The sequence below is a fragment of the Aulostomus chinensis genome, chromosome 24 (genome assembly GCF_037954235.1).
Source record: "Aulostomus chinensis isolate RoL2024-O1b breed Wild chromosome 24, RoL_Achi_v1.0, whole genome shotgun sequence".
Taxonomy (NCBI): Eukaryota; Metazoa; Chordata; class Actinopteri; order Syngnathiformes; family Aulostomidae; genus Aulostomus; species Aulostomus chinensis.
The window spans coordinates 12272027-12295000 of record NC_141343.1 but is presented as its reverse complement, the minus strand read 5'-3'; the positions used below and the strand labels follow the sequence as shown (position 1 = coordinate 12295000).

The window sequence follows — 22974 nt, the reverse complement described above, 5'->3', positions numbered from 1 at the left end:
ATAAAACTCTTCAATCTGAGCCCCTGAAAAGGCTTTGCCAAGCAGAACAAAATAAAACGCTGTTAAAACGTCACATCCAGCACTGTAGAGATGTTACGTTTTACCTCAGGAGGCTCTACAAGTGGAATTCTGTTCTTTATCCGGATCTTAGAGTAACACGTTGTTTGTTTTTAGAGAACCCCCCCCCCCACATAACCTTTTGACAGGGGTGAATCCGTTGCAAAAATGTTCTGTTACGAAACCATGAAGTGTTTGGGTTGTGATTCTCCGGGAGGGATGAACAACCAGAGCCTCCTGATCTATTTTGAAAAATGAAATGTTTAAGCAAAGCAGGTAAAATGAAGACTGTACTTTTATGTTGGGGTGTTTTGCTTTACTGGCATGTTAGTAAAGCAGCTGCCAGTAGAGGTCACTCATGCACCTACCAGGTGTCACCCCATTTAACCCCAAAGCGTAAAGCATCACTGAGAATATCTGGATAAAACACCTGTGAGTCCAAACTGTAAAACCATTCCGCGGCATTCCGACCACCGCTACATACCCCCTCCTATCTGAGCTGAACATGGTATGTTCGTCGTCTGCATCAGGACGATAGGAGAGGGACGAGCTGGCCATGGACAGCAGGTCGGGGTCGGGGGACATCAGCGAGGACTGCGGGGAGCTCCGCAGGCTCCAGCGTGAACGACACACGCTGCTGGTGCGCGTCAGCGGGGGCCGGATCAACGTGGTTGCTTTGGACACAGCACAAAAGACACCTTAGAATGTAATGAGAGTCTTTCTGGATGACATGAAACTATCTTCTCCTTACTTGTGAACTGTGGAATGATGGGAGGTGTGTCCTCGTCCAGGTCATCCACTCCTCCAGCGATGGGGTAGGGAGGGACGGAGACTCGCGGCATGACCACCCAGCTGTGGTCCGAGTAGAGGCTGGCCGTCAAGCTTGGCAGCCCCGAGTTATGAACCACAGGGAAGCCGCAGAGTCTCTCGATCTGCTGCCAGCGGTGCAGTCGCTCCCTCAGGCACGCCGTCACCTCGGACAGGGCTTTCCTGAGACACACACGAGGAGGGGGCGCCCCCCCACCTTACAGTCAACCACCTCCACCAAGTTCAAGTTTTCAGTGGTGCTCGTCAGCAGAGTTACACAAAAAACTGAAGCTGATTTTGCACCAAACTGGAAGTGCTAACTGCATAAATCAGTCTTCTCATTCACGCAGCATCCGGTCCACTCATCGCAAGGCAAAAACTTTGCAGCGGAGGTACGCGTTCTCTGAGTGTATTTGTAGTTTTTAAACATGCATTCTCTGCTCCTCTTCCTCTGTGTCAGATCTTGACATTGTAACAACACCGGCAGTCATCGCATGTTGAATATCAAATGCAAACACAACAAAGACATGGACGCGCTGCACATGGAGATAGAAACCTAACAGCTCGTGCTGCTGCACAGACGGTGTATCGGCGGTGGATTTCGACATCATCATATTGATGAAACGCCAGAACAACACGGATGGCTATTCAATATGACGCGAGGACCTTCTGGCTAACATTCAGCATCAAATGAGTCAAATTATTACAAATCAATAAGAACAGCTGGTGAAGGACAGCCGCTGATATCGTGGAGTTGGTGATAAATACTCCTGTTTGATTGCAAACACGTGTCATTAAATTAAATTGTGTCTGTGTACTGCGTTCTTACTTGGCTTCAAGTATCTTGTGGTCCACCTCATCCAGAGATGAGCTGTGGGCGACATGTAGAGTTCCAAATACAGAACCTCTCTTCTTTTTTATTTTCTCTGCCTGAAAAACAAAAGCAAAATATTTGAAAACCCGATTTCATCCGTTCTGACCTCTCCTTTGAGATTTCACGAGTGAGTGTTTTATTAATACTGATGCCGAGATGAAAAAGCTGTGATTTGGTGGAATGACGGGGGAACATTCAGAATCTTCTGGAAGTGTTCGGGGGATCCACGTTAATCAAAAGGTTAAGGGGATGCTATTTTGCAAATGTTCAGGAAATATTGGGGATGTTGTCTGAACATCAAGGGGAAGGTCTACTGGAACCTTTAGGATGTTCCCTGAGGTGACTTCCAGGAATATTAAGTGGATCCCATTTTGGTCGTCGCATGAATTTCCCAGAACTTTCCCACAACTACAAGAGAGCTAGAGGGAACATCGGATATATTTTAACCTAAATATTTAATACACAGAAAATTCCAACTTGGTTCCATAAAACTGACTGTAACAGAACTCCAGATCTTAGCTGTCCAGGAAGGGAGGATCAAAATAACCCCCCCACCCAGTCCCCTTCCATCCTAATCAAGCGCCCACCAGAGGAGGCGCTAGTTCAGTGACTAGGACTCATACCCTCATTAAGCTGCCCACGTGAAGACGTGGTCAATTGTGTCTGTACTGATGCCCAACCAAGCTGGACCAGACCAGTGGAACCCGTGTTGTTAGGCAACACAATAGACTGCTGCACTACCTGGATGCCCTCAAAGAAATACTCTAGTGCCTGGTTTATGCTTCTGCGTCGCGGCGACGCCGTACCTTCGCCGTCGACGCAAACCCCTGACGTGCACCTCCAAAAAATCCTGACTTCGTGACGTGAACGTCAAGGACTGTGATTGGTCCGCTCAGAGGAGGTCGCCAAATGCACGAAGAGGTGGAAGAACCTCCGCGACAAATATGTGCGTCTCCGGAAGGAAATGGCCACAAGAAGTCATGTTTGTCATGTTCAAAGTTTACAGTTTGATTCATGAAAGCAAACAGCCGTTCAAAGAAAAGCACTGGACTTTCTGTTGCAAATAGTTTTGTTTTGGAATCCGACAAGAGGCCCCTGAAACCATACAAAGACACAGCCACACCCCCCTAGCGGCTTGGCGGTGAATTGCAGAGCAACACGTTCCCTCGACGCAGAACTTTGAATGCTACGCCGTCACCGCGACGCAGAAGCATAAACCAAGCTTGAGATCCTCGATGCCCAAGGGAACCCTTGGACAACCCTGAGTTACAGAGCAGGTGCTCGATTTCTTTTTCAGTTCTAGGATTTTAAGTTACCTCGTCCTTGGCGACGCAGAGCTGGAACTCTGCGCTCTGTTTCTTGATGTTGTAGTACTGCACCTCCACCTCATGGGTGAGCTGGAGCCACTTCTGAAGAGCTTCAGGCACTGACCGCTCTGACTGCATCTCCTTCTCTGCCCGCTTAAGAGCCTTCCGCACCTACAGGGAAGGTACAGGATACATCCGGGGGGGGGGGGGTTCAGTTCACTCTCAAATATTTACATCTATTTATACATGTACAGGAAGTAGAATTTACACACAGTAAGGGCTGACTTAGCGCTGACTCACTCCTGTGACTGGCAAGCACGTTCCAAGTCTAGATGAACCTCCCATGGCCTTCAGGCTGAAGGACAACAGAGCCGGAGGGTTTTCTGTCTCTCTCCCTGACTAAATTGATTCTCAGAACAGAACCAAGTGTGTTCTGCTCCATACACGCCCGTCTTTTAGTTTTTAATTTTGGGTTGTCAGGACTCCAGCTATCTTATGTCTCTTGCCTTCATCTTTTATGTCGCGAGTTTACCACAAAATGCCCAGAAGCAGACAGAATCCTGTTGCAATTCTGAGTCCCATACCTGTATTAGCTCCTCCTCGGCATATTTGAGGCGGCTGAGCTCACATTCGGCACCCTCTCGTAGCTCTCGAAGCCTGTGAGCCTCCTTTTTAGCCCCGGTTATCTCGTCCCTCATCTTCTGCTCCAGGTTCTGCTTCTCCACGGCAACCGTCCGGTTCTCCTCCTGGGCCTTTTCCAGACTGAGACAACTTAATCATTAGTAAGTTCACACAGATGTAAATGGTAAGATCACCAAGTGCATTCAATCTTATCCTCACCGGCTTTGCAGGTCTAAGAGACTTTGTTCAGCATTCTGCAGGCTGTCCAGGTCCTTCATCATCTGGGAAATGTGCACCTTGCTGGACTTGTTCTGCACATAAGCAAACCAGCAGCCCCCAACCCCGATCACTATGGAAACCATTAGGACAAAGTCTTTCATCCAGTTATGTTGTGGACCTGCAGGAGGCATTGAAGAACATCAGTTTGCAAGTCCTCTACTTGTCATAAAATGCTCTTGAAAAAGTCATTCTTTAGTTTTGGGTACTTACGGAGAGGGGGACCGAAAAGCACGGCATCTAGTGCCTTTAGGTTTAGCTTCTGTTTATGTCGCTGGTCTAGTACCTTTAGCTGCATCGACATAAACGACGGCTCATTTGCCGCTATTCTGAAACACAGAAAGACCGTCATCAGTGAATCGTATGTCGTCCACACAGTAAGAAAATAATCATTTCCATCATGGATATTCACAAGTTTGGGTTTGTGCACTTCAATCGAGTCAAACTTTTTCTCACTTTTTTTTTCTTTATTTTCCTTTTTAGATTGGGAGTAAATATTAGCTTACACCATTTAGTTATGATAGGACCGATGTGACAGACATCCAAAACTCAGAGGAAGAATTTGACTCATCACAACTGATCAGGGTCATTTCAGGGCCAAAGCTCCAAATGTAAGGAGGCACTGGAGGGCCGCCGGCATTGATGGAGCACATTTAGTTTTATGCCTCTGCACCAACGACAGCCACAGACCACAGGCATTATGTTTCAGGTTGTCCGTCCTAGACTCATTATTGCGAAATCTAAGGAAAACCTTAAGGTCACTGCTTCAAATTTGGCTGGAAGGTTCACTGGAACTGCAAGGGTTAGGGTAGAAAGTCAAGGTCACTGTCTCTATGGTTACCTCACATAATGCCATTTCTCCAAATTTTCGACAAACATCTGCTAGGCCTGAAGGATGTACGAAAAACATTTTGGTGTTCAAAGTTCAAGTGCACATTAAAAAAAATCACAATACCTGAGGGACGCCTTGAGGACATGTCTTAAATTACAGTAAAAAAACATTCACTGTGACTCAAGGATGACCTGAAAAACTGGTTGAATCAAGACTCCCAGACCTCGCAAGTGACCTCAATGACTCAGTAAAGAGTCGAAACCTTCCAGAGTGTAAAGCCCGCGGCTTCCCACCAGTTAGATGGAACTGCAGAGGCCTCTTTGATGAGACGTGAAAAATATTCAAGAAAACTCAGACAATTCCAGTTGCCTACGGCACAGACCTGGATACCTACCTACCATGACCTGGATTCCAACATTCACTGACACGTCAGTGTGACAGACGCGCATCGCAAAGCCATCGCAGAATTTCTAGTTTCTGTGGGGATCCTCATTTTTCATCTTATTTCTCCTCAAGACACAAGTGCTGAAAAAATAATGGCATTTTGTCGACTCAGGGAAGGAGGCTAGTCGTGGTCCCGAGAGTCCATCGTGATATTGAAGGTTGTGCCTGACTTATCGTTTCACCGGCACACACCAAATCGTTATCGAGTCCCAAAAATCATTGAGCGGGAACTTAAATTGTACAAAAACGTAACAGATGGCATTGCAACAACTCTAAACTAAAATAAACCCCAAACTGTACCAACCAAATACCTGTAAAAAACCTGTACATTCCTCATATTGTACTGAGGAGTACCAGCATGCACGCGTGGGGGATGCACAGACAAGCACAACCTCCCGGGTGCCTGGTTTGACCTCAATGACACCCCTGTTTTTTCCCTTCCCACGGGGGGGGAGGGACGTCACGCATACCACCACCATCTTAAAACGGCTCAAACATACAACATGGCAGCCTGTGGAAACTGTACCCCTTCTCTGTGACATCACTGCATGAGTCAGTGCCGGTCGGCGGCCGTGTGGCGTAACATGAAACCCCCTTAACAACCCCCTATCTATCTCTCTCTCACACACACACACACACACACACACACACACACACACACACACACACACACACACACACACACACACACACACACCGCTCCGTTTACTCATGCCGTACATGCAGTCTGGAGCATGTCACACTCCACAAGTGTCCCTGCCGGTGCTCATATTTCAACCTGACAGTGACTACAGGTAGAGTTTCTGGATATATTTTGATATTTATGATATTTACAGATCATAAATACTTAATGTCATGTAATTTATATGGTGATGTTGCAAAATATGATGTGAACAACAGATGAGGACGTGTTAATAAACTCCCACTATAAAATACAAAGGAAATGAGGCAAAGAATCTACTTTTCTCCCGCTGATGCCATTTTTGACCAGTAGTGGGCAGCATTACACAGAGAAACGCAGCCTCAAGGCCACACTGGAGCAGCGAGAACATCCTTATTTGAGGAAATGAGAGTTCGAGCACTATATTTGTCTTTTTAACAGCAGAGAGGACCAGAGATGCATGGGCGCTTCCACTAACCGAGGTAAGGTGTTCCCTGTGACCCGGAAGTCCCGGAAGTTCCTCTCGTACTGGGGCAGCTCCACCGACTCCTTCAACCACTGCACCGTGTCCTCCACGGTCCAGTTGTGGACTGATGTATTTAAAGAGGCACAAGAAAGACGAAAGGGACAATTTGTTATTTCTACACATTAAACTGATGTTTTTATTATGCGTCATAGGTATGGTGGCAGTAGTCTGTATGAAGTACATCTGTAAAAACACGGACAAATACTGAGAATATTGTCTTTATTTCCAGAATATTTGGGACTGACTGATCACGCCTCCCTAGTTAAACTTCAATATTCATGCTGAGTGTCTAGTATACGACATTTAGGAACTCTCCTCTTATGATGTAACATGATCAAAACTGTTTCACCGGATCGCCAAACCGTATCTGTTCATAGGGATGCAAACAACTAAACTCAAATTTTCCGTCATCGATTAATTGTGAATATTTTCACAACGAACCTGCAAATTATCGTGTGTAGAAAGTAACAACAACAAAAAAAACTTGAAAAATGCTCAAAAGGATTTGTTTCAAATTGATTATTTTGTCATAAATGCCCCCCCCCCCCCAAAAAAAAAACAGTAGAGTGAGACGGAGCAATTGCTTAACATTTTTTGCTTGAGAAACAACAAATGGGGAAATAATTTTGATCGGATCAATCAATTAATTTCCAGTTCAGAAGGTAATTTTTTTTTGCTCTAAACACAAAAACCAGCATCCAGTTGTGGCTGGAGGATTCACGACGGACAAACACACACCAATAACCCCAGTACAGTGCGTGGAAATATGTTTAGATCACGACCGTTGCTAGGAGGCGTAGACAGCCAAGGTACCGGAGGAAAGTGGCGCGGATGAGGAAACTGAAGTCTCAGGCTGTTTTCTCTGGACGTGTGTGTTTATTAGAGACGCTAACGGGGCACAAGTGTGTTTTAAAAGCTCGTTCCGTTAGCACCAGTTTTTCCAGCCTGCATAAGCGGTTCAGCGAAGTGTGGTTGCTTTACGGCGGAGCGGGAGCAGAGCGTGAAGACCAGCGAGAGGAACGCATTTCATTCGTTTTGTCTCTGCGTGTGAGTGTGTATGCAGTGGTGGAGGAAGTACACTCTCCCTTAACTTCTACTTTGGTAAAGGAAGCGTGCGCTTTTGATAGGTGACTTGCTGCTTACGTAGAAGTAGACAACCGTTTGTTTCGTAGTAAAAGTACGTGCTCTACGGGATGCTTGGGTATTCCATTGACCTGTGAAGGTCATGTTGAAGTGTTGCGTGTCCCGGTTGTACTGCTCTGATCGCATCCTTTAAAAAAATAACCAAAAAAAAGTATCTATTCATCATTATTGAATAAAACTTCCAAAATCCAAAGACTTTCCATCAAACTCAGGAATCACAACAGAAAAGCAGCCAAATCTGATTTGCAAAAACCTGGAATCAGGAATTATCCCGACAGTTTGATGTGTCGATACATGATGGTATCGTGCTGGTGGCTAGCGCTCGCTTTCCTCAAGTATCGGTCAAACAGCCGTCCATTTCTGCTCAATTATCAATCGATGATGATGACATGAGAACAAATCTGTGTCTTCAGCATTTCAGAACTGAAGAAAATGGTTACTTTTTCACTTTTTTTAACCATGAAAATTTAATATCACATCAACTTCTTTTTACACAGAGGTAAATATCGGCTATTGGCCAAATCTGTTATACAGTTAAAAAAAAAAAAAAAAGGAGAGACAAGACAAGACACACGAACCTTGTGTTTCTGTGCTTTGCTCTCGTGCGACCGAACATTAAAAAAGAAAGTAAATGATAATTTAACTTCTCAGGACTGCCGGTGGATTCCCTGATTAGCCGATAGCCATGAAGGAGAGTTTGAGTATGAAAATGTTTCGTCTTCGGCCCCCGAAGTGTTGATATCAGAAAGAACTTCTTTACTCAGAGACGTCAAAGTGCCACCGGTATGTTATCATCCTGTCAGATGAGTGACTCATGACTCTGATGAGACGAACCACACCTGTTCCATGTCTTTTCAGTGTATTTATATAAGAAAAGTACTACTTGAGCTCTTTGCTGAGGGACAACGTTCCCCTCTGGGTGAGTGCCTACTTTTTCTACTGACTGTAACACAGGATGGTGTGTGTGTGTGTGTGTGTGTGTGTGTGTGTGTGTGTGTGTATGTGTGTGTGTGTGTGTGTGTGTGTGTGTGTGTCTGTGTGTTAGATGTTCACCTTCAGAGGTCTTCCAGCCTTTCCACAGCTCCTCGACGGTGATGTGCTGGTCCTCGCGGTGCAGGTTACTGTGTTTGTTGGTTTGCTGCTGCTTCATGTCTTCGATTATAAACTGGACAGAGAAAAAGGAGAAGAAAGAAAATTATAGTTTTGTATTCATTGTGTCAATGTGTGTGTGTGTGTGTGTGTGTGTGTGTGTGTGAGAGTGTTGTAGAAAGCTGGCTCTGCTTAAAAGTCTGAATTTGGATCACACACACACACACACACACACACACACACACACACACACACACACACAAAGTCTCTTTTCTCTCTTCTTTCTTCCTTTTAGGGACTTTGAAAAGAGAAAGGGAGCCATAGCGGAGGCACCACTTCCACCTGCGTGTGCTTGTGTGTGTGTGTGTGTGTGTGTGTGTGTGTTTGTATGCGTGTGTGAGTGTGTGTTTGAAGTTTCCGGCTGTCCTGCTTTGGTAACTTGGAACTTAATGCCCCTGCAGAGAAAGCCACAAGCACACAAACCAACCAAAGACATGCCAGAACACCAGCAGAATTAACAAGGATCATGGCTGACGACCAGACACCTCAAAGCATTCATCTCCCTGCTCAGTCTGGGTGTGTGTGTGTGTGTGTGTGTGTGTGTGTGTGTGTGTGTGTGTGTGTGTGTGTGTGTGTGGCCTTGGCTACTACTATAAAACGCCTTTCTAATTAATACATCCTACCTGCTTTGATCGCTAATTAGCCTTCAGAACAAATGAAGGTGACATGAGGGGGAACCGCAGGAGACCAAACTGAGGTTCCACAACTCAGTCTGTTGTATAAACACTTGATTATAGCCTCACACACACACACACACACACACACACACACACATCGACAGGCACTACACACTCTCCCCCAATACATTCAGAAATGGGAAGTGATGAAGGTCTCAGTCTGACGAGTTTCCTGCGTACGAGCACGTGTCTCAGATGTGCGAGCTTGTATCAGATACGTTCTCTGACTAATTGGTCTCACTGCAAGTATTCAGTTCTACTTGATGACTAAAAACATCTGAGGAGTCTTTGTTTCCAGCACAGACGACTACTTACAGAAATATTTCAGGCCACAACATAACTTTTTTACTCAACTTATTTATTTGAAGTTATTACAAAGCTCCCTCAATGTATAAATATTCAAGTAACAAAACTTAACTTGTTCCCTGAATTTATTTATCTCAAGTTACTAGACAGAACTAGTACCCTCAATTTATTTACCTCAAGTTACTGGATAGAACTAGTACCCTCAATTTATTTACCTCAAGTTACTGGATAGAACTAGTACCCTCAATTTATTTATCTCAAGTTACTGGATAGAACTAGTACCCTCAATTTATTTATCTCAAGTTACTGGATAGAACTAGTACCCTCAATTTATTTACCTCAAGTTACTGGATAGAACTAGTACCCTCAATTTATTTATCTCAAGTTACTGGATAGAACTAGTACCCTCAATTTATTTACCTCAAGTTACTGGATAGAACTAGTACCCTCAATTTATTTACCTCAAGTTACTAGATAGAACTAGTACCCTCAATTTATTTATCTCAAGTTACTGGATAGAACTAGTACCCTCAATTTATTTACCTCAAGTTACTGGATAGAACTAGTACCCTCAATTTATTTATCTCAAGTTACTGGATAGAACTAGTACCCTCAATTTATTTATCTCAAGTTACTGGATAGAACTAGTACCCTCAATTTATTTACCTCAAGTTACTGGATAGAACTAGTACCCTCAATTTATTTATCTCAAGTTACTGGATAGAACTAGTACCCTCAATTTATTTACCTCAAGTTACTGGATAGAACTAGTACCCTCAATTTATTTATCTCAAGTTACTGGATAGAACTAGTACCCTCAATTTATTTACCTCAAGTTACTAGATAGAACTAGTACCCTCAATTTATTTATCTCAAGTTACTGGATAGAACTAGTACCCTCAATTTATTTATCTCAAGTTACTGGATAGAACTAGTACCCTCAATTTATTTACCTCAAGTTACTAGATAGAACTAGTACCCTCAATTTATTTATCTCAAGTTACTGGATAGAACTAGTACCCTCAATTTATTTATCTCAAGTTACTGGATAGAACTAGTACCCTCAATTAATTTTGAGGTCAATCGATATGACCTCCTGAATTTAGTTCTATTATATTTTTGAACAAATTATGTCTTGCAGCCTCAATTTAACTTAATTATGGGGAAAAGTTCTATGTTGTGCCCTCAAAATAACATTGTTGAGATAAGTTATGGCCTGACAATAAACACATGACACACTGATATGTGTATTTTCTCTCACATCAGTGCTAGCATCACTGTTTTAACATACAGAAGGTGATGCATGCGGCCTGAGAGGAGAAGCTGTTGCTAAGAGACACGTACAGACAAGCGTCCCCGCTGGACGACTCCTGAGTGTTCTACCTAGGTGTGACCAGCCAGGAGCTGAACACACCATCTGTAGTGTGAGCACACACTGGCTGGCTGGTGGATGTCAGCAGCAAATCAACTCAGAACGCTGTGTACAAAAATGCTGCTAAGAGCAGAAAAACTTATAAGACTGCTCTGCTCTTTCATCATGGTGTTACAGTGGATATTGTCACCGCAGCTTAGGGGTGTTACGGACCGTAGTTGTTACAGATCCATTGGTTTCACATCCGACTTGGCAAAGACAGCACAAGCATACAGCTTGAGATGTGTCGTGTGTGTGTGTGTGTGTGTGTGTGTGTGTGTGTGTGTGTGTGTGTGTGTGTGTGTGTGTGTGTGTGCTTACTAAGACTTCATCATGGCTGTTGTGTATTCCACACAGAAATTCTGAAGTGTTCGGGAGTTTTAGAATTTGTAGTCTGGTGCTTAGGGGCTGCAAGGGTCTCCCCCTGTGAGTCACCTCTGTGTGTGTGTGTGTGTGTGTGTCTCCTCATCACAAATTCAACAGAAGAGAGAGGATGATACCTGTCAGAGTGAAAGACAAAACTTGAACATACAAGATGGTTAAAAAAGAAAGTTTGTCTGCCTGGAAATGGGCACGACAACCTGTGGTACAGAGCTCTTATCAGCAGTCTATTAACGCCTTCATCCTGTGTGTGTGTGTGTGTATGTGTGCGTGCGTGCGTGCGCGTATACAAGAGAGAGATGTGAACACACAGAGGTGCGGCTCTTTAAATTACGGATGTGCGATAATATTGGCACGACATTGATGTCATTGAAGTATCAGCCCAGTTTTCCTTAACACACACACACACACACACACACACACACACACACACACACACACGCACACACACACACACTCACACGTATATGACAAATTAAAAGCATGGGTCACAAAAAGTGTTCCTTTTTAGCAATGAAAAAATTAAGGTTTAAAGCTGACAAGATTTGCCAATTCTGCTTAATATTTAGCTGTAAAAAGGAATTCCTAATGAGCCGTTCTTTTATTGATTTGCCTCGGAACAGAACACGACGGTTCAACTCCAGCATCTCGTCTCCAAACCCACTATACAGCAGCATAGGATCAATGACTGCTGACAGGAACACGTGTAACTACAGTAAGAAGAAATAACGAAGCCGAAGCAGTGCTGCGGTGACTCCGTCGTTCTTACTGTACCCTGTGTTCACCCTGATTATCTGTAGGGGCTGTGTTTTGCTCCGAGGCATCGACACTTTGTAGGATTTGGTTTTTTTTAATCTTCACTTTCTTCTAACACAAAGGGAATGCAAGTGATTTTCCTCACTGACTTAAAAACCAAAGAATCGACTGACAAAAGACCTGCTGAGTCACCGGAGAAACCAGCACGCGTGCAATCCTGATCGAAACTAAGCCTTTAATGTTGCTGGGTTTTTTTCTTGCTACATGAAGTAAAGTAAAATAAATCAAATGAACAAAATGCCAAATTGCAAGGGCGTGACCGGGAGTGAGGGGCGATGGCGAGTTTAAGATTGGAGCAACACCGCCGGCAACGGTCACGACCGACTGTTTTGAGGAGTTCCCACATGATCGCCTGGATCAATGCTGGTCCGAACTTCCTTAAAGGGGCAGGGACGGTTCTATGGAGCGCAGCAGCAATTGTGAACTTGGCCACATGAAACAGTCCCTGTGTTAGAGAAGGATAAACCCCCCAAACAGTCCAGCTTTGTGTTCTTGAGATTATCGGAGTATTTCACACGCATGGATTATTACTCAAGAAAGCTGATTCATTAGTGTTAAAATTGGCTGTAATTGGTTCAACATCTACTTGAAGACCGACTGCAGCTTTGCATATTAATGGTGGAGGGGAGGGTTGTGAAATGCAGTTACATAAAATAGGTCTTTGTGTTGCTGCCCCGCAGCTTCAGTGGTTAAGAGTTTGGCGAATGTGAAGGCAGTATTCCAGCCTGAGACCACCGGACGAAGCTGGAGAACATACGAAGCCTCGAGAGGCTGCACAGGCCCCTGGACTCAGCTTGTCCCCTCAGTTTAGGTGTTTTACATTGTTTAAACAAGTTATTTCTTACGGAAACTAATACATTAATTTGAGTGAACAAGTTATACACCTCCTGGCCACCAATGAATTGAATTAAGGGAACAAGTTATATTGTGTAGCCTAGAAATTATTCAATTGAGGGAACGAGTTATATCTCAGCGGCACGGTGGTGAAGTGGTCAGCACTGTGGCCTCACAGCAAGAAGGTTCCAGGTTCGAGTCCCGGTTCCAGCACAGGATCTTTCTGTGTGGAGTCTGCATGTTCTCCCTGTTCCTGTGTGGGTTCTCTCTGGTACTCCAGCTTCCTCCCACAGTCCAAAGACATCAAGAGGGGACGAGGCTGATTGATACTCTAAATTGACCGTAGGTGTGACTGTGAGTGTGAATGGTTGTCTGTCTCTATGTGATGGTCCTGCCATGAACTGGTGACCTGTCCATATCATATATATATGCACAAACACACACATATATGTATGTGTGTGTGTGTGTATGTGTGTGTGTTCTCGCAATGGCCATTCCGGGGCTCCATACTCTCCTGCTAGAGAATGCATCAGGTGACTGTGTGTTATAGTAAATACTTTGTTCTCTAAGTAACAAACAGTTGAAGAAAACAAGACTTTGATTCCTACCGCAGTGGCCTCGCACCAAGAGAATAGCACATGGTCGGACACAGACACACACAGTATCGAACAAAGGCATATTTGTTCATGTCAGATTCCAGATTGGGGGTGGGAGGGGACTGAGTTCAGGACTCTTCCCATGAGCCTTTGCTTTCTCCAACACTCCACAAGGACAATATTCTCCCCAGAGTCACTGCAACTCATCTCACCTAATGAAGGACACAACATCCATCACCCTGAGTTTTTATTACCTCGCAAACACATGGAGTACCGACAGCACAATGATGCATCCCACATGATGACCAAGCAGTCGCAGCCGTGAAACCATGACTTGCATGATAAAATCTTCCACGTGTTTTTATTCATAATTGGCTCAGCAAGCAGAACAAGATTTGCTAAATTTGTTTCTATTCATCCTGGTTTTAAGACCTCCCTTCTAAGGACAAGCCCTCAGTAGGTGTTAGGGTGCTGGAATGAAATCAGTACAGCAATACAGCACTGTGTTTCAACCAAAACGTTTTATCTAAATTTGGTGAAATGGTTTTGGTTGTGATCCTGCGGAGAGTTACATGAGATTATTGATCCCACGCTCAAGTCTGTGCCTTGAATATGATCCACGAACAAGAAGGCCATTTGCTTCGCTTAGAGCACCTCATTCATTTCTTTAGCCAAACACCTTCTCATGAAGCAACAAAAATAGTACAATCTTAACACAACAGAATGCTCACCTCAACCTCACCTTTGAAAGACAACATCAAAAGTGTTACACAAATGTTACACAGTTTTGCGAAGGCCTTTCGCATCGTATCCGGAACCTAAAGTCTTCAAAACCAAACAAGAAAATGACTAAACATATCATTTCTTTTAAATTGCCATCTGTGAGTCGAATTCCTCAGGATCTAGTTCCAGGCAGTGGGTCATAAATAAAATCCCTCCGATGAGCGTTTACCGTAGAACATTCTCAGACAAGTCAACAAACACCTTGGAGAACCTTCAGAGAATTCCTCCTTTCTTCCAGCAGACGTTTAGTGAACCTCTTGAAATTTCTTCTGCTCATACCAGCACACACAAAGACATGTATACGGTATCGTTTGCTTGCATGGATACGATGAGTCCCACAAGCCTGATTTTTTTCCCATCAAGATGTTATGCATGGCCTGTCAAGTGCTAATCAACAAAGCAGCCGCATCTCTCCCTGCCATGACCTAAATTGGGTTCTTGCAATGTCAAAGTCATGCAACAGAATCCAGTGACACGTCTCACTGGCAGGCAGCCAGCATCCCAGCCAAGAACCCTGAGGTGAAAGGACATGCACCTGCCTCTCCCGGTGACTGTACCCCGTAAACCAAAAGTCACTCAAAACCTCGGTGACTGACAGAGTGCCGTAACACTTCAACTCATATATCAACAACAAAAAGGCTTTTTTTTTGTGTGCAACACTCGGATTAATAACGCTGACGTAGGAATAGCTCTAAGGGAAAAGGTGCCATTCTGGTTGCTTCAAGACTTCCTTATTTGCTTTACATGCTCCACCACTTCAGATTAAGTGTAAGCACACCTGCTAATGGAAGGTGGCCAACACTGCCGGGTATCCACGGATCCACTAAATGACTCAGCAACCTTTGAATTTTCTCGGTGTGGTGATATGAAGTGTTGATATGTCTTTAAGGACCCATTTCCTTGTAACTTAGCAACGGTAATTGACATTAAGATACAGAAAATGTTAAAGGTAAAACACACTGTTAATTTCAGTCATATCAGGTAACTGACAGCTCACTGATAAGGCCAGTTCCATTTCCTGACAAACACAACTTCACGTTATTTTTGGAAATCATATTGCAAACTAATTAAAATTAAGCATAACTGCGAGAAAGAACTGTGGAAAGGGTTACACCCCTGGTACTGTACATGTACATGACCTCAAAAAAAGCTGAATTGTTGTGTTAGTTTCGAAAACTGGACTTTAAAATACATGTACGCACATTAGTTCAGTTGAAGCGGTACTTTTCAAAGTTGGACAAACATGCCCTGAACATGTAGTTAGAGAATCTAATTACTCTGGCATGTGTAAATTGAGGTAAGATGCCCCCTACAGTTCTACTGGAGGAACTGCCTTTCTTTACAGATGTATGGATGGATGCCAAATTCTGTACATGTATTACCTAAAAAATAAATGTGATACATTTTTGCAATATCTGAAATACCTCTTTCTTCCTGAGTGTTCGTTGGCTGGGGCGCAGCTTTGTCTTTTTCTACAGCATCACACACAAAGTACTTGAGTGTGGCAGTTGTACATTTTAAAAAGACCAGTTAATCCGCCATCAAATTCTGCTTTAAATTCTTTTATTTCACGAGATAAATTAAGTTTTATATGCCACTCAACATGAAAACAGGTGAATATTAGCCAGAAGTCTCAGCATCAACCCTCGTATATCTCTGTAACAAGTCGTCATGTCATCTTTACCACCAAGAAATGCAAGAAATGCAGAACTGGATACCCTAGTCATGGCCATAACATTACAAATATGATCATCCCCTTAGTCAGCCGCTCAAAGTTTGGGGTGACGGGTGGGGAGGTGGGGGGGGGATGAAAAGCAGGAAGTGTAGGATATCAGCCAGGGGAAAAGGGGTGAGCGGGTGAGGTAGGATGTATCCTTACCCTCTAAACACTTTGCCCTCTCTCAGACCCTGTCATTCCTCATAACTGTGTCATGCCTTTCATCTAGTCAGCACCACAAGGAGTTTGAGTCAGATACCTTAAAAGTTCCTATCCAGCGAGGGGACCTTCAACCTCCAGCTGACGTCCACAGCAAAACTAAATAAAGTCTCAACTTACAGGAACATAGTGTGTACATACTGCCTGCCGCATCTACATTATATTAGGTTCTTATATACTAATATTAGGTTCCATTTGGGGGTCTCACTAACTTAAAAACCTCATATGGACAGTTTCAAACATTCAAGAGCACAGATCTGTTATTGTTACGACTGTAAACCCACCTAAAAAGCTGACTGACCCATTTTGATTGTGAGGAGATGTGGTGCCAACACGTTGGCAGTAGAAAGCAGCATGAAGGTCAATGCTTTGCTTGTTGCTAATTTACTGGTTATTGATCTATTCAGGTTTTCTGTCCCTTTTTTATTGATTCAATATTTAAGAAAGCCTCGTGGGACCTCCTCCGCATTTGGTCAACATGTCCACTGCGACTCAAGGATGAACAGAAATGATGTTGGTGGTCAACGGTCAGGGTCCCTGTGATAGGTGTCGACTGTACAACCGCAATGTGGTACATTTCTAGTTTCTCATTTTGCTGTTGTCCATTTTTCAAACTCAGCATTGACTGAATGATGGTAGAGAAAATGTGTAATAGCATTGCGCCACCGAGGTTTTGCATTTTCTCCAATTGTGAGTGTCAAATGCAGCGTCATTTGATCCTGGACTGGACGCTAATTGAATCCTTTCCCATTGCATAAAAAAAGCCCAATGCTATCAGCTTTTTGTGGGTTTTTGGGTCGGGGGATGTGGGTTTACCTTGCCTGAGGTACTCTGTGACAGAATCACTCCAACACTCGTAAGATGTAGCATTTTTAACATGAACTTTAGGATAACTGACCAGCACTGATGGGAGAGTTCCTTTTGGGTTCAGGAAGTCAAAGAGGAATAACAAGCGGCATCACATGGAGTTCCCTGAATTAACTTGGATATTCTTGAAGAAAACTCAGAGGTGCGCTCACTTGACAGCTCGAAAGCATCGGTTCCATGGTAATGCCAGTTGGCATTCACTGTGACACAAAGTTGAATTCATGCTTTTTTTTTGCATCTGCCAACCCAAGAAATGTATCAGATGACAAGCTTTCTAAACGTCTGCACCGTTGCTTTTGTATGCGGCAGACCCTGACAGCCTTAATATCAGAGCGAATAACATGACACCGCAGCTAAACTGACGAGCGGAAAAAGAAATTGGGTCTTACACTCTTGATCGCGCCACAATGTGCATCCCTCATGCAACTTCACTGATAGACAGCCACTAATTAAAAGGCGCATCCATCATGTTATGAAAGCTGTCTCTGTCTGTGACCAAAGAAGAAGAAACTTGGACATGGTCGGTAATGAGCGGCGGCCAGAAACAACACTGGCGTTCTGCTGGGGAGAAACACACACCGCTTACTGCCCTTATAAAGACAAAGGCTGAAAACAGAGTAAGGGTCTCTGATACTGTACATACCGGCATTGCTTTAACATGCTCAGACACCTGAACGCGGGCCAGTTCTACCCCTGCAGCCCTCGGGGGTCTTAAGACAGAACACATGAGCTTAGAGTGTCCAGCTCTCTTTGGAGGCGCCACGGCAGAGCTACGTGGTATAAATTTCTCAGCCAGTTAAAAATGACCCCTGCCAACACACACTCACTCACACACACAAAATGGGACCATGGTCTTGAGACGTTGTTGATTACCAGAAGACACACTGGGTATGCCAGGTCAGAGTGCTCTCAGATGTCAGTCCTACCCTTCTAGTCACTCAGAGAAACCACACACATGTTTGCACAGCTGTCTTAGTGAGGACACTCATTGGCATAATGCGTTCCATAGCCCCTTACCCTTAAAACCTAGTGTCTAACCCCAAGCCTTACCCAAAGACAAAACTAAGCCTTGTCTAACATGAACCCAAAAATCAAGTCCCTCAAATAGCCTTTGAAGGTGTCTCTGAAAGTGAGGCACAACCAAACGTCATCATGCAGATGGTTTAAAAATCTAATCGGGCCTCACAGAGATGTTTGCACAAGACAGACCAACATCTACCTCATCCAAAGTTTTTTCCACCGAAGACAATCGTCTAGTAACATGTCCACAGTTTACCAGAAATGTCCCAGATGATCTGAAATACTTTTAATGACGTGCCACTATGTTAGGAATGCTGACACCAATTTGGCTGTTAACTGGTGACCACAACAGCCTAATATTACAAGGATTTGATGTGATTAGACGGCAAGCAAGTCTGACGCATACGCGCGCGCACACAAACACACACACACGCACACGGCTGCAGGCTCTTACTCACTGGTACCATTGTAAACTAAGTATTTGTAGGGATCCACTTTCAGAGTTGGCAGGGAAATATTCTTATGTCAACACTTAAACATTTACGAGCATTTTGATCGAAGAAGCCCAATGATATAAAAATGGCAGATGTTTGGTGTTTGAAAGGTGTGGTCAAATCAAGCTCGGGCAATACAACATTAATAGTGTCAGCAAAAGCACTTCAGTGAAAGCAATAAGAAAATTGTCAAATATTTCATTCAAGTACATAGAAGTTTTCAGGGTTTAATAACAAATATCAGAACACTTTTTTTTGAAGCTTCTTAGCCTCCTCCATGTTGTTGTGTATCTTACCTAGCCCCTGTCAAACTTGCCATTCTCAGCATTGACTTTGCTACAAGCTAGCTAGCATAGAGTTTGACTTTTTTTTTTCTTCTACATAGCAGGTAGGACTTTAAATAGAGGGGCTGAGAATGCCTCTTGAAATAAATGCCCAGTGACAACATTATAACCTGATAATCTAGACTAGGAAACCCCTGAATACTGACTCGACACCCACAATAAGAATATACGCATCTGTAAAGCTCACCTCCACGCTCTCGTTAACTTCTATACCGCCGTCATTGTCGTCGTCCAGCTGTTTGTGGATGTGCCGCAGGGCTTCCAGACTGAAGCGGTCGGCTTCCCCTATGCATGGTGGCATCACTGATAGGCAGGGATCTGCAAGCAAACAAACAGTTCTGGTTAACGACACAAGGTCAAACAGGTTAAACAACAGCCAAAACTATGTGACAACAGATCAGCAATTAGCATAGTACCTCCCTGGCATGACACTTTGAACTAGACCCAAATACTTGAGGCACAGGAGGAATTTTCAGTCCTTCAAGTGACTCCAACACATTGTGACTGTGTAATTATTCAAAAAAATGCAGCCCTGCCGACCTGTCAATACATATTTTTTGCAATAAAATAACATGAAATGATTCTATATTCTGTGGCGTAGAACCTATTGTTTGTGACAGATCTAATAGGAGAGCTTACACCTCCACCCAGGCGAAGTCAGCCAATCTCAATGTAAAAAAAAAAGCCTTTTTTGTTTTTGTTTTTAATCGAACAGATCTGTTTCAAACTGTACCATGTTCTTCCTTGGCCCATTTTACACCCTTCCCAAAAGTTTGGTAAAATTCAGCCGCAGGGAAAGCATTACCACCTTTGTGGAGGTATCTATGATAACCCTGAAGGGAAAGACACTACTTGAATTTTAGGAGGCATGAAATATCTTCTCCTTCAACAACTATTTGTGCAAAGACAGCAGAGTTCTATTTGTTTCTTTTCCTGTATGCATTCCAAAGTTTGAGTAAATGTGACTCCACCTGCCTTCAGGGGATGACCACACCCTTGATCCAGGTACCTATTAGTTAGCGATCTGCTTTTTTCCTTTTTTTTTAAACTTCCTTTGTCTGTTCTCTTTCAAAAAAACTGTGCAAATGTGCTGGACTAAAAAGACTAATTTTGGTTCATCTTACATCGTTTCCCATGTTGTTTGCTGATTACGACTGGCTGGTGTGGCTGTCCAACACTAACAATTGTGAGTCACGCATGCACTGGTGCAAACAACAAACACAGTAGTGCTGCGCCTCCAAACACTATTATTAAGATCAGGTTAGGCTGCATTAAAGTAATAATAGCATTCTCTTATGTAAAGGAGCTATGCCTTTTCACATCCGCCCACTCTTGCTAGACTCAGTCGTGTGTTGTTGTCATTCCTGTGGCACCCTCCAGGCACCCTCCCCCCGACTCTTGTTTTTATTCAGTCCCCGTCCCGTCTCACAGGGGAAACGAGCCCATTACTGTCAGCCTTCCGAGCAATGGACAGTTTGAGCTGGCTGATGTCCAAACTGTCTCAGTGGAGCCACATAACACACACACACACACACACACACACACACACACACACACGCACAGATATGACCACCCAGAGACATGCCGCCTCATATACAACACCTAAATGTACAAAGACACATTTTACAATCATCCGCAAATGCTAAACTCAGCACTCCATAAACTGGATTTGCAAGGAGAGAATCGAATACGGCATGATGGGAGGCCATAATCTGCAGAGTTTAAAACCTCAAGGCGCTTGTGTTAACTGTCAGTCCAGTTAATGCTGAGATTCAATTCCAAAACTGAAACCAACAAAGACGGGAAGACGGTTACCAGTTGGCAGGTAAACACGAAGACAGGAAAATAGCGGCTCTCTCAAAAGATAACAAAATCGACCCTATAAAGCTAATTAACACATTTTGCCTCAGTTTGGCTTTATTATTTAAAGGACATGACAAACTACATCCTGTACTCTTCACGGTTTCACGTACAGCCACGCTCAAGCTAACAAACTAAGTTATAGACAGAATAAGTCCACATGGTTGGGGCATCCACTCCTATGATAACTTCTTTAGCATGTGCTGAGAGTGAGATTTACCGGTTGATATCCATTCCCACACTCACCAATTGTCCCAACATCTGGCTAGTGACCAAAAGAATAAGAGTACTGCAACTGAAATCAGTTTCTTCAGCTGCCCCCTCACACTGCTACATCAAAGAATGGGTTGTGTTCCACGGTCATCCCAGCTTCCCCATCAGAGGACCAACAGTGACAGGTCAGTTCGAATCAAAATGATCCCCTTACAAATTATACTTTTAGAAACTGTTAAAGGTGCAAAGCCATGACTATTTTGGAGTTGTGTAAAAAAAATAAATACAAGTTGGCATTTGCAGTGGTGTATATGTGACACCGTAGCACTTTCCGTTGACTTTTAAACAGTTACATCTACTATAGCAAGGACTGACATGGTAGCTCTACAGCTTCCACATGCAATCCACGGAAGAAAAAAAGGAGATATCTGATTGGATATGTGCCCATGCTAATTTTGGATAAAGAGCCACAGGGGAGGATATCTAACTAAAATTGAGAAACCTACACTGGCAAAGGGCTGCAGAGGGACTGAGCTGCACAACAAGTGTACGGCCAAAGAGATGGAAATGGTGCTGGAGGTTGGATAACAAAGTCAGCATTTTGTTTTTGTGTAACTGGATACAGTAGATTGGTGGATACTTTGATGTCTCCCCCAGCTGTCAAAGTCCTTTGGCAGCACTTGGTAAAGTATTTGTGCCCCATTCCCACCCGACACTAACACCAGCTTCCACACAGGTTTTTGTGGGTTTTTTTTTTCCTGCAATGGGAAAAACTCTTAACCAACGTTAAGTCCCGACTCTGATCGGCATTGATGGAAACAAAATCATGGGGGAACATGGTAATTTGCGGTCGGTTTCCAGTACTTCCCATCTCGGACACAACTCCGTAAACTATACACAAGCAGGAATAAAAGCTTGATATTTCGGCTGATAACTGAACTCAGTGACTTTATTTTTGTCATCTCCAACACAAATTCAGCCTATGTACTGTATGTTCAAGAAGTGACGCTCTGATATTGGTGCTGAGTTGGAAAAACAGACAACCAACAACAGTCACTGTGCTCCATACTGCCGTGACTGCAGCTCCCAAAGATCGTCCACAAGTAGAAGATACTAGACTACGGTGTTGCTCGGTCGATCACCGAGCAGTCCTATCCAGTGCAACGACTGCATTCATGACATCGAATGTGACACACCAGGAAAAACAAACAAACAAACAAACAAAAACAGACAGCAACAGAAACGCAAATCTTCACAATCTCGCAACGGTAACAGGATCTATCAACTCACATCAGCAGATTTCCCCAGGTCTGAAAATCCCACATGGGTGCGTAGAGTGGGAGAGGGCATTAGTTTGAAAAAGATACGCGTATGTCGACATTTCAGGTAATTTGAAAGGATTCAACGGAAGACGGTGTGTGTTTGTGGATGTAAAAAGATGTTTTGGATAAAATATTCCACTGATTTAGATCATGACTACCTTTGCCTCAATTTTGTAACATTTACTTCATCGGTTGTCTCAAAGGGGTGTTGACTGTGCCCTCTGGCGGATGTCGACGGCCTGCAGGCATCAGTTTGTCAAGAGGTTAATGAGCCAGTAATACTGCATAGCGTGGTAGAATTTGTGGAAGGTGTCAAAAATGTGATATTGCCCATCCCTGTATCAGATGAACCTAATTTCAGCAGTGTGAGACTGTCCTGTCAAAAAAAGCATCTGATACTTAAGACCGAGTTGCATA

At 43.7% G+C, this 22974-nt stretch overlaps 1 protein-coding gene across 7 annotated transcripts in view; it reads right to left on the bottom strand.

Annotated features, from left to right (window-relative positions):
* stim2b (stromal interaction molecule 2b) overlaps positions 1 to 22974 on the bottom strand; it is a 47019-nt gene that overhangs the window by 4391 nt on the left and 19654 nt on the right. For 5 of the 7 annotated variants that reach the window (XM_086198034.1, XM_086198032.1, XM_086198031.1 and 2 more), the window contains 10 exons: positions 19350 to 19480; positions 8602 to 8713; positions 6358 to 6469; positions 4156 to 4271; positions 3886 to 4063; positions 3630 to 3807; positions 3055 to 3216; positions 1694 to 1794; positions 809 to 1047; positions 488 to 731 (listed from right to left, as the gene is read on the bottom strand). In XM_086198034.1, coding sequence (XP_086054160.1) covers positions 488 to 731; positions 809 to 1047; positions 1694 to 1794; positions 3055 to 3216; positions 3630 to 3807; positions 3886 to 4063; positions 4156 to 4271; positions 6358 to 6469; positions 8602 to 8713; positions 19350 to 19463 — 1556 coding nt within the window. In that variant the 5' untranslated portion in view covers positions 19464 to 19480. The remainder of the gene's footprint in view (positions 1 to 487; positions 732 to 808; positions 1048 to 1693; positions 1795 to 3054; positions 3217 to 3629; positions 3808 to 3885; positions 4064 to 4155; positions 4272 to 6357; positions 6470 to 8601; positions 8714 to 19349; positions 19481 to 22974) is intronic. The other 2 variants (XM_086198033.1, XM_086198035.1) reach the window with 2 other exon arrangements.